The sequence below is a fragment of the Scleropages formosus genome, chromosome 18 (assembly GCF_900964775.1).
Source record: "Scleropages formosus chromosome 18, fSclFor1.1, whole genome shotgun sequence".
Classification (NCBI taxonomy): Eukaryota; Metazoa; Chordata; class Actinopteri; order Osteoglossiformes; family Osteoglossidae; genus Scleropages; species Scleropages formosus.
This window is the reverse complement of record NC_041823.1, coordinates 6,359,245-6,372,292: the sequence shown is the minus strand read 5'-3', so window position 1 is coordinate 6,372,292 and position 13,048 is coordinate 6,359,245. Positions and strand designations below refer to the sequence as shown.

General features: G+C 47.3%; 1 protein-coding gene across 3 annotated transcripts in view; it reads right to left on the bottom strand.

Annotated features, from left to right (window-relative positions):
* rims2a (regulating synaptic membrane exocytosis 2a) overlaps window positions 1-13,048 on the bottom strand; it is a 182,905-nt gene that overhangs the window by 148,929 nt on the left and 20,928 nt on the right. For 2 of the 3 annotated variants that reach the window (XM_018763027.2, XM_018763028.2), the window contains exons 1-2: window positions 6,132-6,188; window positions 56-266 (exon numbers count right to left, since the gene is read on the bottom strand). In XM_018763027.2, coding sequence (XP_018618543.2) covers window positions 56-244 — 189 coding nt within the window. In that variant the 5' untranslated portion in view covers window positions 245-266; window positions 6,132-6,188. Of the gene's footprint in view, window positions 1-55; window positions 267-6,131; window positions 6,219-6,689; window positions 6,723-13,048 lie in introns of those variants that run through there. The other variant, XM_029259821.1, reaches the window with a different exon arrangement.

Sequence of the window (13,048 nt, the reverse complement as noted above, 5' to 3'; positions counted from 1 at the left end):
TAGTGTGGATACAGTAAGTGGCGGGTGGGGGGGCTGGTGGTGTTGGGCGACCTACCTTGTTGGAGCGCAGGGACACACGGCCGCCGCACCGGGCACAGAACTTGGTTTGGCAATACGAACAAATGTGGCCGCAGCCGTCGGCAAACTTGGTTTTGTGGCAGATCCCGCAGGTGGGGGCGTCGCCCTTGTGCTCCTGCGTCAGCTGTGCTTCGTCTCCCATCCGCTTCACCTGGTCCTTGTACATCTCAAACTGCTGGTGCAGCTTCCTGGGGCGGGGGGACACGGGTTAGAGAGGGGTTCGAGACAGCACAGACACAGCCGAGAGAAGACTTCTTTATATGTTTTTTTTAGAGAGGAGTAGAGTGTTAAAAGGGAGAAGGAGTTGGAGACAAGTTACTATGAGATGAGTAAGAGAGGAGTTAGAGGGGAGTTAGAAGTTAGAGAAATTGGTTAGAGGAAAGTTAGTTAAAGAGACGCTAAAGAGGAGTTAAGGACAACTTATTGCCTACTGAAAACTGGAGAAATCAGCGATCAACTGTGTTGAACGTGGAGAAAAGATATGAAGTTATGCTTCGATTTTTTTTTCTTAATGAACAATTAAGGTGACATCGTTGCACAAAAGGACACAATTAGAGCGTCAGTGCGACTGTTCTTTTACACACAAATGTGTTTTAAGACTCTTATGCGTCAACTAGGTTTTCTCCAAGCTTAATGTGAAACACTCGTGTGCTCGCAGGTGTGTGTGTGTGTATGCGTGTTTGTAGGTGTGTGTGCGAGGCTGCGTTTACAGCTCCGTCATCTGGAATGTTTTGCAGCCACTCCATGACCAAACATGGAGAATTACCCTGTTTTGGACCATGCAGGGAGGGATGACATGTACATGCAAGTGAGATAAAAGCTACTGTTACATCGCAAATCATTACTAGAGTCTGTTACTTTATTATTTGGTTTCTGATTGAATTTTAAAATATTTCTGACCAAACACAATTTCCAGCTCAAATTAATTGAGAGATGACAGTTTTATCATTTGTCATGGAATTGCAATGTTTTTTTCCTCCAATGTAAAGATACCCAGAGCCTCAGGAGGGCACTACAGCAGATGGTGGGATTCGAACCAGTAACCATCAAGCGCAAAGGCAGAAGTACTAATCACTGCACCACCTGCAGCCTGCGCTAAGCAGTCATTTCGGGACCCCGGAGAAGACCTCGCTTCCCTTTGCTTTATCCCAGATCCGACCACAAAAAGATTTTCTTCTCCTTTAACCTAACTGTAACCAAAAAAGGTTCCCAAACCAATGGACTCCAACTCAACTCTGACTCACAAAGTTCGGCTCTCTCTTCCCGGAATATCTAACGCAGCTCTGGCTCCATTCCCTGTTCTCCTGTTGCTGTCTATCCCCGACTCCCACCCCCACCAGACCCCCCTACCCCCCATGCCAAGACCCCCAGTGTACATCAGCATGTGGGACCCTCTCTGCTGCTTTAAAGGGTTTCTCTTCTCTAAGTGAAACATGAATGTAAGGTTGGTGGGTTACTGGTTTACAGGTTTCATTCTAGAGTCATCTTCAAGCTTGGCCCACATTCCTGCGACTGATCCTGCGGGAGGAGGAAATCAGGGTTTGAATCCCCCTCTGAAGAGGAAGTATCCCTTTGGAAATTACATTATGGTACACGTAGAACTTCAATATCTTCACTTTGTGTGGACATAAAGTAAAAAAAAAAAGAATAAACAATTTTTGGTATGAACGCTGAAGTCGTTGCTCTAATGCACAATACCAGTCAAAAGTTTGAGGACGCTTGGTGGAAACGCTTTTTTTTTTTTTAATAACTGACGGTGTTGCACAACTTTGGCTGACCATTTGTTTGAAAAATGCAAGATTTTTATTTACACTCAGTGAAAATGTACATAGACACTTACTTCACCTATTTACAATCAGGTGAAGAACCTCAGCTGCGCACAGCTGGACTCCAGTCAAGTCATTATGTGACTTGGAGAAGAGAGCTGGTTACTTCAGTGGTGATTTAGGTGCGTCAAAGGAACTGGGTGAATACTTACGCAATCGATTATTTTTGTTTTTATTTTTGATTAATTTAATAAAATGTCTGGATGTTTTTTTTTTTTTTGCTTTGACACCATAGAGTACTTTGAGCGGAGGGGTGTCACAAATTCATGATGTTAAATACATCGTGGTTCTGTGCTTAAATGCCATGCAATATGAAAAAGCCCAAGGGGGTGAATACTTTTTAAAGGTGCTTTTGCTGTACATTTTTCACCATTTTAATTGTGAAAAACCTGGTCCCAAGCAGGTGTACCCAAACTTCTGGCTGGCACCCTTTTTCTTTACCTCATTGGCGGCTGCACAGATTTAATTAGTGGATTAAAGAGATGTCGAAAATATGGAAGCCGTCCTCACTGCAGATGAAAAAAAACTGCATCATGTTTACTTCGGAAATTTACGAGCTCATCCATAATTTCATTCTCCTGTTGTCCAGCTTTTAATAATCCACGAGATTAATCTTGTGGGGCAATTTCCTTCCTTCAAATCCCAGAATTCCAGATAGAACGTCACAGGGTGCGACTGATTTTGTTTGAGTTTGCATATATTTCATTGGATCGAAGGTTAAACAGAGCCGGTTTTCCTTAATTAAATAAACAAGGTGCAAATTGGCTAAATTGCTGTAGGTAGCTAAACACCGTAAGTTGCTTTGGACGAGAGCATCAGCTACACGTTTAAACATAGATGCACCTGGATTCATAAACGCCCCCAAGGTGCAGGTTGCATTTCTGACACGTGGATCACCTGACTTCATTTGCATGGGCCAAGGGGTTCGCAGACAGATTCTACATTTACACCGGGGGGGGGGGTCGGGAGGCGTACGGTAGGAGGACGGTCGCGTCGATGACTGTCGTAACCCAACGCAAAGAGAGAGGAACCAGAACGAGCCGCCTGACACGTTACCTCCAGGCGGCCTCCACGCACAGCCATGCATTTTGTATGACAGGTGTCAATCTCACATCTCCCAGGAAACTAAACACCGGTTGACTTCATATCGTGGAGACGACGCAGGTTTCGCCCCACATGGCCTCTGCGCTATTCATCAGGGTCGTGAATTATTCACCGCTACTATCCTTTTACGAAGCGCCTCCATGTCCGCGATAAGTGCGCGCACTTCCTTTCCCTATAAATGGACCTTTTAACACGCAAAGTGGGTTACTATGGCGATTATCTGCGTGTCGCCCTGGCGTCTGGGTGCGAGGCGAAGCATCTGTCGGCTTTCACAATGGTGCGAAGCCTTTCTGGTTGCTATGGCACTCCGAACTCGACCCCGAGTTCGCCAGTTTATTGCACTTTTAGTCCCATCCTTTCCTGGTCATTGATTGGCACAGTAGTTACATCAGCAGAGTGTCGGATGACTTCTTACTATTTTTACCTGTAAGCATTTCACAGAAGACACACACACACACACACACACATCAAACTGAGTCACTGAGGGGCCACTTTATGTGCTGCCGATTCCTTCAGCCACTAATAAATATATTAGCGCAACTATATCGTTAATATGTCAGTGATGAATTAAATTCTTTAGACAAATTTTATTGAAAATGCAGCTCAGAGAAATTGCAAATAAAGCTGTGGGAAGGTGTAAAATTTCTAACGTTACTTCATTTAGCAGATGCTTTTCTCTAAAGCAACTTACAATGGACTCTATGTAGGGTTACCAGCCCACACACCTTTTCACCGTGGTCACCTACGCTGCTAGATACACCACTTACATCAGTGGAACACACTCCCTGTGTCACTCACACATTATGGACGACTTAGAGTCACCAATGCACGTAAACCTGAATGTCTTTGGACTGTGTGAGGAAACCAGAGCACCCACAGGAAACCACACAGACACAGGGAGAACATGCAACTCCACACAAACTGAGCGGCGAGCAAACCCACGATCTCTCGCACCACCCAGGCGCTGTCAGACAACATTTTTCTGCCCCCTTTACCCACACATTGACTCACAATGTGGGACAATTAACTTCACAATGATTTACCCATTTACACAGAAGGGTATTTTGACAGTATCAGTTCAGAGAAAACCAACATCCATTCTTGTCCCCTATGAGCTCCACAAAAGCTTTACAGGTTTTGAATGAACTTGGTTATTGGTTATTATGTCCCCAATGACCTTGTTAACATTTACTGCCTTCAGTATGAGAGACTGGGCAGCCAGACGTTGTGCCACTATTTTACAAACGACCATCAAGTTACTCATTCAGAAATGCTTTTAGCTTCAGTCAGTATAACAAGATAAATGTTGCACTGGACTTCAGAGGAAGGGACCTGCTTGACCTCAGCTTACACCTGTTATAGAAAAGCTGGTCGTGTTTACAGTTCCATCCAAAAAGCACAAACATCCATGTGTTCGAGGTATGAAAAAACACGTAAACTGTCGAACGGTTTTGTCTTTAATTAATGCCCAGTTTGTTTTATGTGAAGACGCCATATGTGATGGCAGCCTGTTTTTAAAAGCTGTCCCATTAAAATGCTGATGAAGGCCTTCCTTTAGCGGGGGGTCGAGTGACTCGCGCTCCGTCCGCCGTGCAGACCAGACAGAGCCCCAGACGGTCAGAGTCATGCTGAGAAGGCTGTTGGCTGAGGATTTCTGGGTAAAATGAGCCGCTTCGACACCAGATTACGGTATACCGGTACCGGGATGACGGTGCCACCCTGAATCGAGCTCGACCAATCAGGGAGCTCCACTGGGTCACTCCCACTTCCAGGGACACGCCCACGATGGTGACATCATCGGCTGGGTGCGAACAGCCGAACCCAGAAGAAGATACTCGCAGTGCGCCGCAATACCTATTCCACCGTTTCTGAAACATTTAAGCAGCAAGATTTCTCCTGTTAGTGTACAGTGTGAAGGAGATAATTTTGTGTTTATGAAAATGAATTTCGTCTGACGACTAGGAAGTGATTCACCGCCTTGCTGTGAGCAGAGTAAGGCTGATCATCACTGTCAGACCCTTGAACTGGCATGGATTTCTCCTCGGATCATACAGCATATATGTATTTGATCATGTGTATCACCATCGAACAGGTGGACGGCTAGCAAGGTCTTCTCAGTTTTCTGTGGGGGGGTGTAAAGGCCCCTCCCCCACGCAGGTGAGGTCAGCTGACAAGGGCAGGGACCGGGTGCGACCAGCTGGTCAATGCGTGAATATGAGAGGTGAGCTCAGCTGATATTTAATCATGCAGTCCTACCCCCCCCCCATTGCCCACCTGTTTGTTAGAATCCCTCAGTGCACTCAGACGGGCGGGATCCGGGTTCGAATGCGGAGCAAACCTGCGGCTGCATGGCCTTCACACCTTATCCCGCTCCTCCTCACTCCCCTTACTTCTCACCTGTACTCCACCCCACCACTCCACATCCCACCTTTACTCCACCCCTCACCTCTCCAGTTGGTCTCTTAGATACAGACCTGGGCTTTTGATCGAACGGTCGGTGACGGTTGGCGTTCGGCCTGTTCTGAACGCACGGCGTCACGCACTCCCTTCTGAGCCTCGCCTACCGACTCGCTGCAACGTGCGAAACCAGCTGAGATGGTACTGAAATAACACACCCCCCCCATCCAGGGGTTCAACACAAGAACCGCATCTTTTCGTCTTTGAAATTCGCACAATTTCATAATAAATCCGACCGTTGGACTGGATAAAGTGCGCGGTCAAACTCCACTACTCATAATTCCTCAACGTATAAACACAGAACATGTTTGGCCACAGAAACTGAAGTGGGAAAAAAACTTTTTTTTTTTTTTTTTTATTTAAAAAAAAATTTATGTGATTTTTTTTTTTTGAACTTTTGATTAGTGACCCAGACTAAATTGTGTGGGTCTGCGTTACCCATGGAGTTTATCGTCGACATGTACTGTACATCAGGTGACTGCAATTAGAGTAATATTGGTTAATGGGTATTTCTGTGAATGTAGTATATAAATTACCTGAACTGAACACCTTTCGAAAGAACGCTTAGAGCTCTTATTCGTGATGTCATGTGAGGTTTGCAAACGTTAGGACCTGTAGATGCCATCGCTAAGGGAACAATCCAGCATCTCACCCAGGGCTACTTACGTCTCGGGCTCCTTCTCATTTTGGGACCTTTGCTGGGGCTGAAGAACGTTATTTACCAGCTCAGTGATCCCACTAAAGGGAAACCACCTGTTCAAACAAGTAAACGACAGTGACCGGACAGTCAGAGACAACACGTCCCAACGCAGAGAGGGACGAGGGCCGTCGGCCGGGACGCCCCCCCCCCAGGACCGTCGACCACAACAGAGATACCAGCCAGAGCAGCAGCGACACAGATATTTGGCGAAGGGACAGCGGATGGGGTTGTCAGGCAGGGAAGCCACAGCCAATGGAAATGGGAGCTGCGTTAGAGATCAGCCAATAGGGACGCCACAAAGGAAAGCATAGAAATTAAACCCCCCCCTTCCCAGAGTAAAGTGGTAAAAAAATGCAGACAGCAAAGCAGGTGCATCCAGCCTGCGTGTGGATGAAGTAAGAAGCCGCGCGAAGCTCTCTTACAAGCCAATCGGAAAGCAGGAGACACACCGGGGGGGGCTGGAGGCACTGAGCAAGAGGGACAAGTGTCCAAGCCTAGGGCATTCTGGGTAATCCATTACTTACTGCGCTGCCTGAGGTTTTTGCTCTTCTTTGACCCTAAAAGAAACAAGTTTGCACAGCTAAGTGCTCACAGGCCACGAGGAGGGTGAACAAGGCAACACAACCACACACACACAAACGGGAGCAACCGCGAACAGCTAACAGTTATTGTCAAGGGGACATGATGATAATTTCATAACTGTGGTCAGGAGAAAAAGGAACAGTGGTGAAAATCAAGTCAGAGAGTCAAACTGGAATGTGAAGAATAACACTGGCAAAGTTAAAAAAAAAAAAAAAAAACTGACTTTTTGTTGCGTTGCTTCGGCGCCGTGGAGCAATGGCAGGTGGGTTGAAAGGAAAAACAAACAAACATACAAACAAAACGTACAGGTGTGAAATTTCTTCTAAAGCCTTTAACTGTCAAAGTTGGGACCCTTCGCTCTCCTCTTATTTTGTTAGATCACTGCTCTTCGATTTAAACTGTTAGCCAACAACCTGTTGAAATAAGAACCCCCCCCCCCCACCACCACTGTTCAGCAGATACCTTGATTATTAATAATTCAGTAATGATCAGAATTTTTCCCACACAAGTGGACGAGTGGCCGCTTTACACTGATATAAACACCCGATGAAGGTATCTTACACATGAGTCACTGTCCTCTAGAAAAGGCACTGCCAACGAAATAAACTATTGCAGTAATTACAGTTAATTTTGACTGTGAGTGTGTGTGTGTGTGTGTGTTTTATTCCATATTCCATTTCACATTGTATATCTGTCTGAAAAAGTAAGCGGGAAGCGCAATGTACACAAGAGCCTTTTCTTTGTTGACGTTCAAGAAGTTTACTCTGTTCCAGAGGGACTCTTGCGCAAAAACCCCGTACAGTTGATCCTCGACTTACCAACACAACCGGAGCTACAATTCCACTCATAGCTCATATTGCTTGTAACTCCCAGTCCATGTAACTTTGCAATAAGTCACAGTGACTAAAAGGTTAACGATTCAGAAACCCCTCGATGTTTTTGTTAATTAGCTGGATTATACAGCTATAATAAATTAACAAAAATTGAAAATGCCAGAAATGACAAAAAAGCTCCTTCTCAACGCTGACTGTTGAGCAGTTCATCCCATAAACATGCGTAGCGTTCCTCGTCTCGTCATTGATCATCATCCGTGAGGAGCTCCAGACACGAGCTGCAAGCACAGCGGTAGTGTGGGACATTCAGTCGTCCCACGGCCTGCTGGGGTGCTCTATACCGACCGCTGTCCACTCCACAGGAAAACATAAGTCGCCTTCGCTCCGCTACACACAGAGCCCACGACGCAGCCCAGTGTCTCCATACACAAGTTGTTTACCACTTCAGGAAAAGCAGACAGACAAAACTGAAAATATACACATGCACCGGCAACTCAGGGTGTAAGGCTGGAGGGGGAGGGGACACACCCAGGATGGGACGCCAGTCCATCACAAGGCACCCCAAGCGGGACTCGAACCCCAGACCCACCGGAGAGCAGGACCTGCTCCAACCCACTGCTCCACGACGCCCCCGCTAAACTGAAAATAGAAACATGTAAAAACATAATAATAATAATAATAATAATAATAATAATAATAATAATAATAATATTAATGGTGGTGCAGTGGAGCAGCAGGCTCAGCCTGTGCCTGCTCTCTGGTGGGTCTGGGGTTCGAGTCCTGCTTAGGGTGCCTTGTAATGGACTGACGTCTCGTCCTGGGTTGTCCCCTCCCCCTCCAGCCTTGCGCCCCGTGTTGCCGGGTTAGGCTCCAACTTGCCGCAACCCTTCTTGGGTCAAGCAGTTGTAGACATTGCATGTGTGTGTGTGTGTGTGTGTGTGTATGTGTACGTATATTATATTATATTATATTATAACTGACAGAATCCTTTCGTTCATTTTCATAAGTTTGAAAGTAAATGTAACCAGCAGCGGAAAACTTGTGTGCTCACAATATTTTTTTCATATAAGTCCCGGAAATGAGGGAGAAGGTTTATAGCGCACAGGATGACTCATGGAGGGATGGAACGCGTGCTCATCCCAACCGCTGCACAGGGTACGGAGCGATAAGGACGTGAGCGAACAGATGTCCTGGAAGAACATTCTGATTACGGTGCAGCTGAGGGGTAAATACAGTACTGTCTCTCGGGGGATCATAAAAAAACTGAAAGAAGTTCAGGACAGGTCCATCCAGCTTGTGGTCACCTTGCCCTCGCGTTTCCCAGGTCTCCCAGCTCTCCTTTCTCCAACACGTGCTCACTTTGCAAGTGCGGCCAAGGGTTCAAAAAGCCGAAGAAGGTCTCTGGGGGTCGGGCTTTTGGAACAGAACCGTCCCGAACCGTCCTGAGCCCTCCTTCCAGGACCAAAGCGGAATTGCCCCGGTTAACAAGCTGGATGCTGCTGATGGATGCGGGAAACACACGTCGTGGATGGGGACCGCAGAGGTGCGTGTGGGCCAGAGCCACAGCACAGGGGTTATAGTCAGGATCGAAGCACACATGAGGGCAGTTAATGTGATACAGTTACAGTGTAAAGATGATGGAATTCCTCTGTGAAGAATCCCCTGACGCTCCTACACCCATGCGTTGGCAGCGGGTTCGCAGCCCCATCATCTCATGGATGCTTCTAATGGGATTACGACTGCTTCAGCCTATCAGCATTACAGCTTTAACAGGCCCTGACCTAAATCCCCAACACAGCTGGAATAGCAGAGATCAGATACACCCATACACCCCACCCCCCACCCCCCCCACCGCCACCCACCGGCCCCAGAAACAGTGTACGGAAAAAGCAGGGAAGGGGGCGGCCGGAATCCAGGCAAGGAAGGCATTACACCCACCGCTCCCCTGAAAATGAGTCACACGTTCGAATTTCTAGGCGTCACGTGTAACAAGCGTCGGCGTCTTCCGCTGATGTGACCTCTGATGTGGCTGAATGAACGGCCCGCGTGCCGCGAATGCTGAGAAGCGTCCGGGGTGATTTCCGCCGAAAGGCCATCACCCCGGCTGTGTCGGAGAGGGGAGATACCCGACGGAAAAAGAAAATCCGGAACATCCCCGCCAACCTTGTTGCAGCTGGACAGTGGATTTTACCAGAAGATGTTGGTTTTGGAAAAATGAAAAGATCTGGTTATGGTTTCACCTTTTAAAAATGGGGCAACTGGTAGGGTAGTGGTTAGAGCTGCTGCCTTTAGACCCACAGGTCTGAGTCTCAACCCGAGCCGTCGTGCCCTCGAACAAGGTGCTTACCCTAAATTACTCCAGTAAAATCACAATGCTGGACAAATAACTATAAGAAGCTTCACATTTCAAAGTTGCTTTGGAGAAAAGTGCCGGATAAATACATACAGTAAATATGAATGGGGCACGTGCGGAGCAGCCTGCAGTAGCGACACGTGTCCACTAGGTGGCAGCAAATAGAAACTTTACTAAGGTCCCAAAACTGAACCGTTTCGCCGCCACTCGCTTCCCCAAGCTGGGACACTCCAAAAAGATCATTTAGTAAGAATAGAGAAAAGGAGCAGAAAGAATTGCCAACAAGAACCAGGACCACTTTTTCCTAGGGCAAAAAAGATGAAGCAGTTTGCAACATGCTCATATGCCGCTCTATAGGCCCAGAAATCCAAAGCACAAACTAATGCACATTTTTCTCATAATTTATCTCAAATTCTGTGCCATGACACACTGGCATGGCTTGGATTCTAGGTGGATGTTAAGACTAGGCAAATCTATTATTTTGCTGTTGTGCTGATCTTTAAATGTATCCCATTCATAATCCAGGATCTTCACACACACACACACACACACACACACAGTCCAAAACTGCTTGTCCCAAGCGGAGTCGTGGCGAACCGGAGCCTAACCCAGCAACACAGGGCACAAGGCTGGAAGGGGAGGGGACACACCCAGGATGGGATGCCAGTCCATCGCAAGGCACCCCAAGCAGGACTCAAACCCCAGACCCACCAGAGAGCGGGACCCGGTCAAGGCCGCTGCACCCAGGATATTCACACACACACACACACACATTTTCAGAACCGCTTGTCCCTTACGGGGTCACGGGGAACCGGAGCCTACCCGGTAACACAGGGCGTAAGGCCGGAGGGGGAAGGGAACACACCCAGGACGGGACGCCAGTCCGCCACAAGGCACCCCAAGCGGGACTTGAACCCCAGACCCACCGGAGAGCAGGACTGCGGTCCAACCCACTGCGCCACCGCACCCCCTTCCAGGATATTCAATATAACAGTATTTCACGTTAACAACGTTGTTTAGAGATAATGCAGCGAAGGCCTCTTCCAGGGCATTAGTGCTTTAGAGCAGTTGCCTTGAGGTCAGACGGTTCATAGCACAAATTCCACTTTTGCTGCAGTACCCTTGATCGAGGTATTTACCCTGAACTGATACAGTACCCAGCTTTATAAACAGGTAAATCAGTGTAAAGCCGATTATCTAACAAGTCAGTCTGGAGCAAGGCAGCAGCCAGATGAAGGTTAATAGTGGCTTTAAACACAGCACTCCATAATAACATATTTTTAAAAGCGACATGGAGAAAGTGACCTGATGGTGAGAAATGTCGGTCAGACCCTGGACATCGAGCGCTCAACAGGGTACGGTACCCACCTCTCTTGGCCAAATGCATTTCTGTCTTTTCATCGCTTCTCACATCAACTGCAGTCACCGTTTCTTGAAAAACCCACTTATCCGTTCATATTGAAATCAGCGCCTCAAAGAGGAGCGAATCCGCAAGGGTGCAAATTTGCATAATCAGCTTCTTAAGGCGCGGGGGGGGGGGGCTTCCTGTAAATTCATTTGGCAGTTCAAGGGACAATATCGTGGGGTAGACGATGAGAGATAACCGAGCCCCACGTTCCCTGAGAGGCCATCTAGAGCTCCTCCAGCACACCATCCTTCTCAAAGGTACAGCAGCAGCACCCCTCCGAAGTCCAGCTCCTCAATTACATTTATTCATTTAGCTGATGCGTTTTGCCAAAGCAGCTTACAGCGTTACAGTTATTACAAGCTTACAATTATTTACCCATTTATACAGCTGGGTAATTTTACTGGAGTAATTTAGGGTAAGTACCTTACTCAAGGGTGCTACAGGCAGAGGTGGGGATTGGACCTGCAACCTTCAGATCCAGAGGCAGTAGCACAAACCGCTACGCCACCAGCTGTCAGCTGTTTTAACCTTCTTGGGAATCAAGGATTCCGTTAAAACATCTAAAAACCCTCTTGTTATTCCCACCTGATGAAACTCCTATTCCTCAGCTTGTCCACCACCACCCCCAGCACCACCTATTGGACCCTTAATCGCCCCCCCCCCCAACCAGAGATGCCATAAAAGCGCAGAGAGCTGCTTAAGAGCGCAGTGACTCATTGGTGCCGTGACGTCAGAGCGCAGGCTCCACGCAAATGTTTACTGACTTATTCACGCAGCACTTTTCACTGAGTCAACAGATTCCTCCTATGGTTCCTTTCCACTTTTAAATGCGTGTTTATTTAGCGGGGAATTACGGCTAACGGCTTGCGTGCGCTTTTAAAGCAGAAGGGTGCGAGCGCCAGGCCCAGACACACACGCGCGCGCACACAGAGCGCCGTACACGTAACCGTGCGCTGCCCCCCCCCAGGCGACACGGCACACGCAGCCTTACGTAACACAAGGGTGCAGGGAACGGCGGAGGGCCAGCAGCCGACTGCGGGTCACCGGGAGCAGCGTGCGTGAGACGGGTGTAGGGTGCCAACACCACAATCTGTCTATCTATTTATCTATCTATCTATACACCCCTCTATTCTATTCTGTCTATCTATCTATTTATCTATCTATCTATCTAAACTTTTAAAGTTCTTCCATCCATTCCACAACCCGTGGATTGAGTAGAAAAACTTACTTTTACTGTTCTGACCCCTTTGTCCAAGGTGTCTTGTAGTGTTAGACCATTAAATATACCATGATTTACCCATTCACACAGAGGGTATTCTTACTGTATGAATTCAGGGTAAGTAGCCAGACCAAGGGAACTGCAGTGGAGTTCAATCCAGGATCTTCAGACTGCAAGAGGACAACCCCAACCACTGCACCACCTGCTGCCCCCTACCTGCACAGCACTTGTCTCACTGTTGTCTGGCTTAATTACCGTGGTGAATGGTAAATCCAGTACACATCCAGAAATGAGAGCTGTTCCAATGATTAATTTAATACTAATTAGATAATAAAACAATTAATGCTTAACTGTTGTATCTATGATGTAATTGTTAGACAGCAAATTAATTATTGTCGAATAGCAGCTCACATTTTTTTCCAGTAGTGTCAAAACAGACTGAAAGGGCAATGAATCTCCATCCAGAACTTTCTGTGTTTTAAACAGAA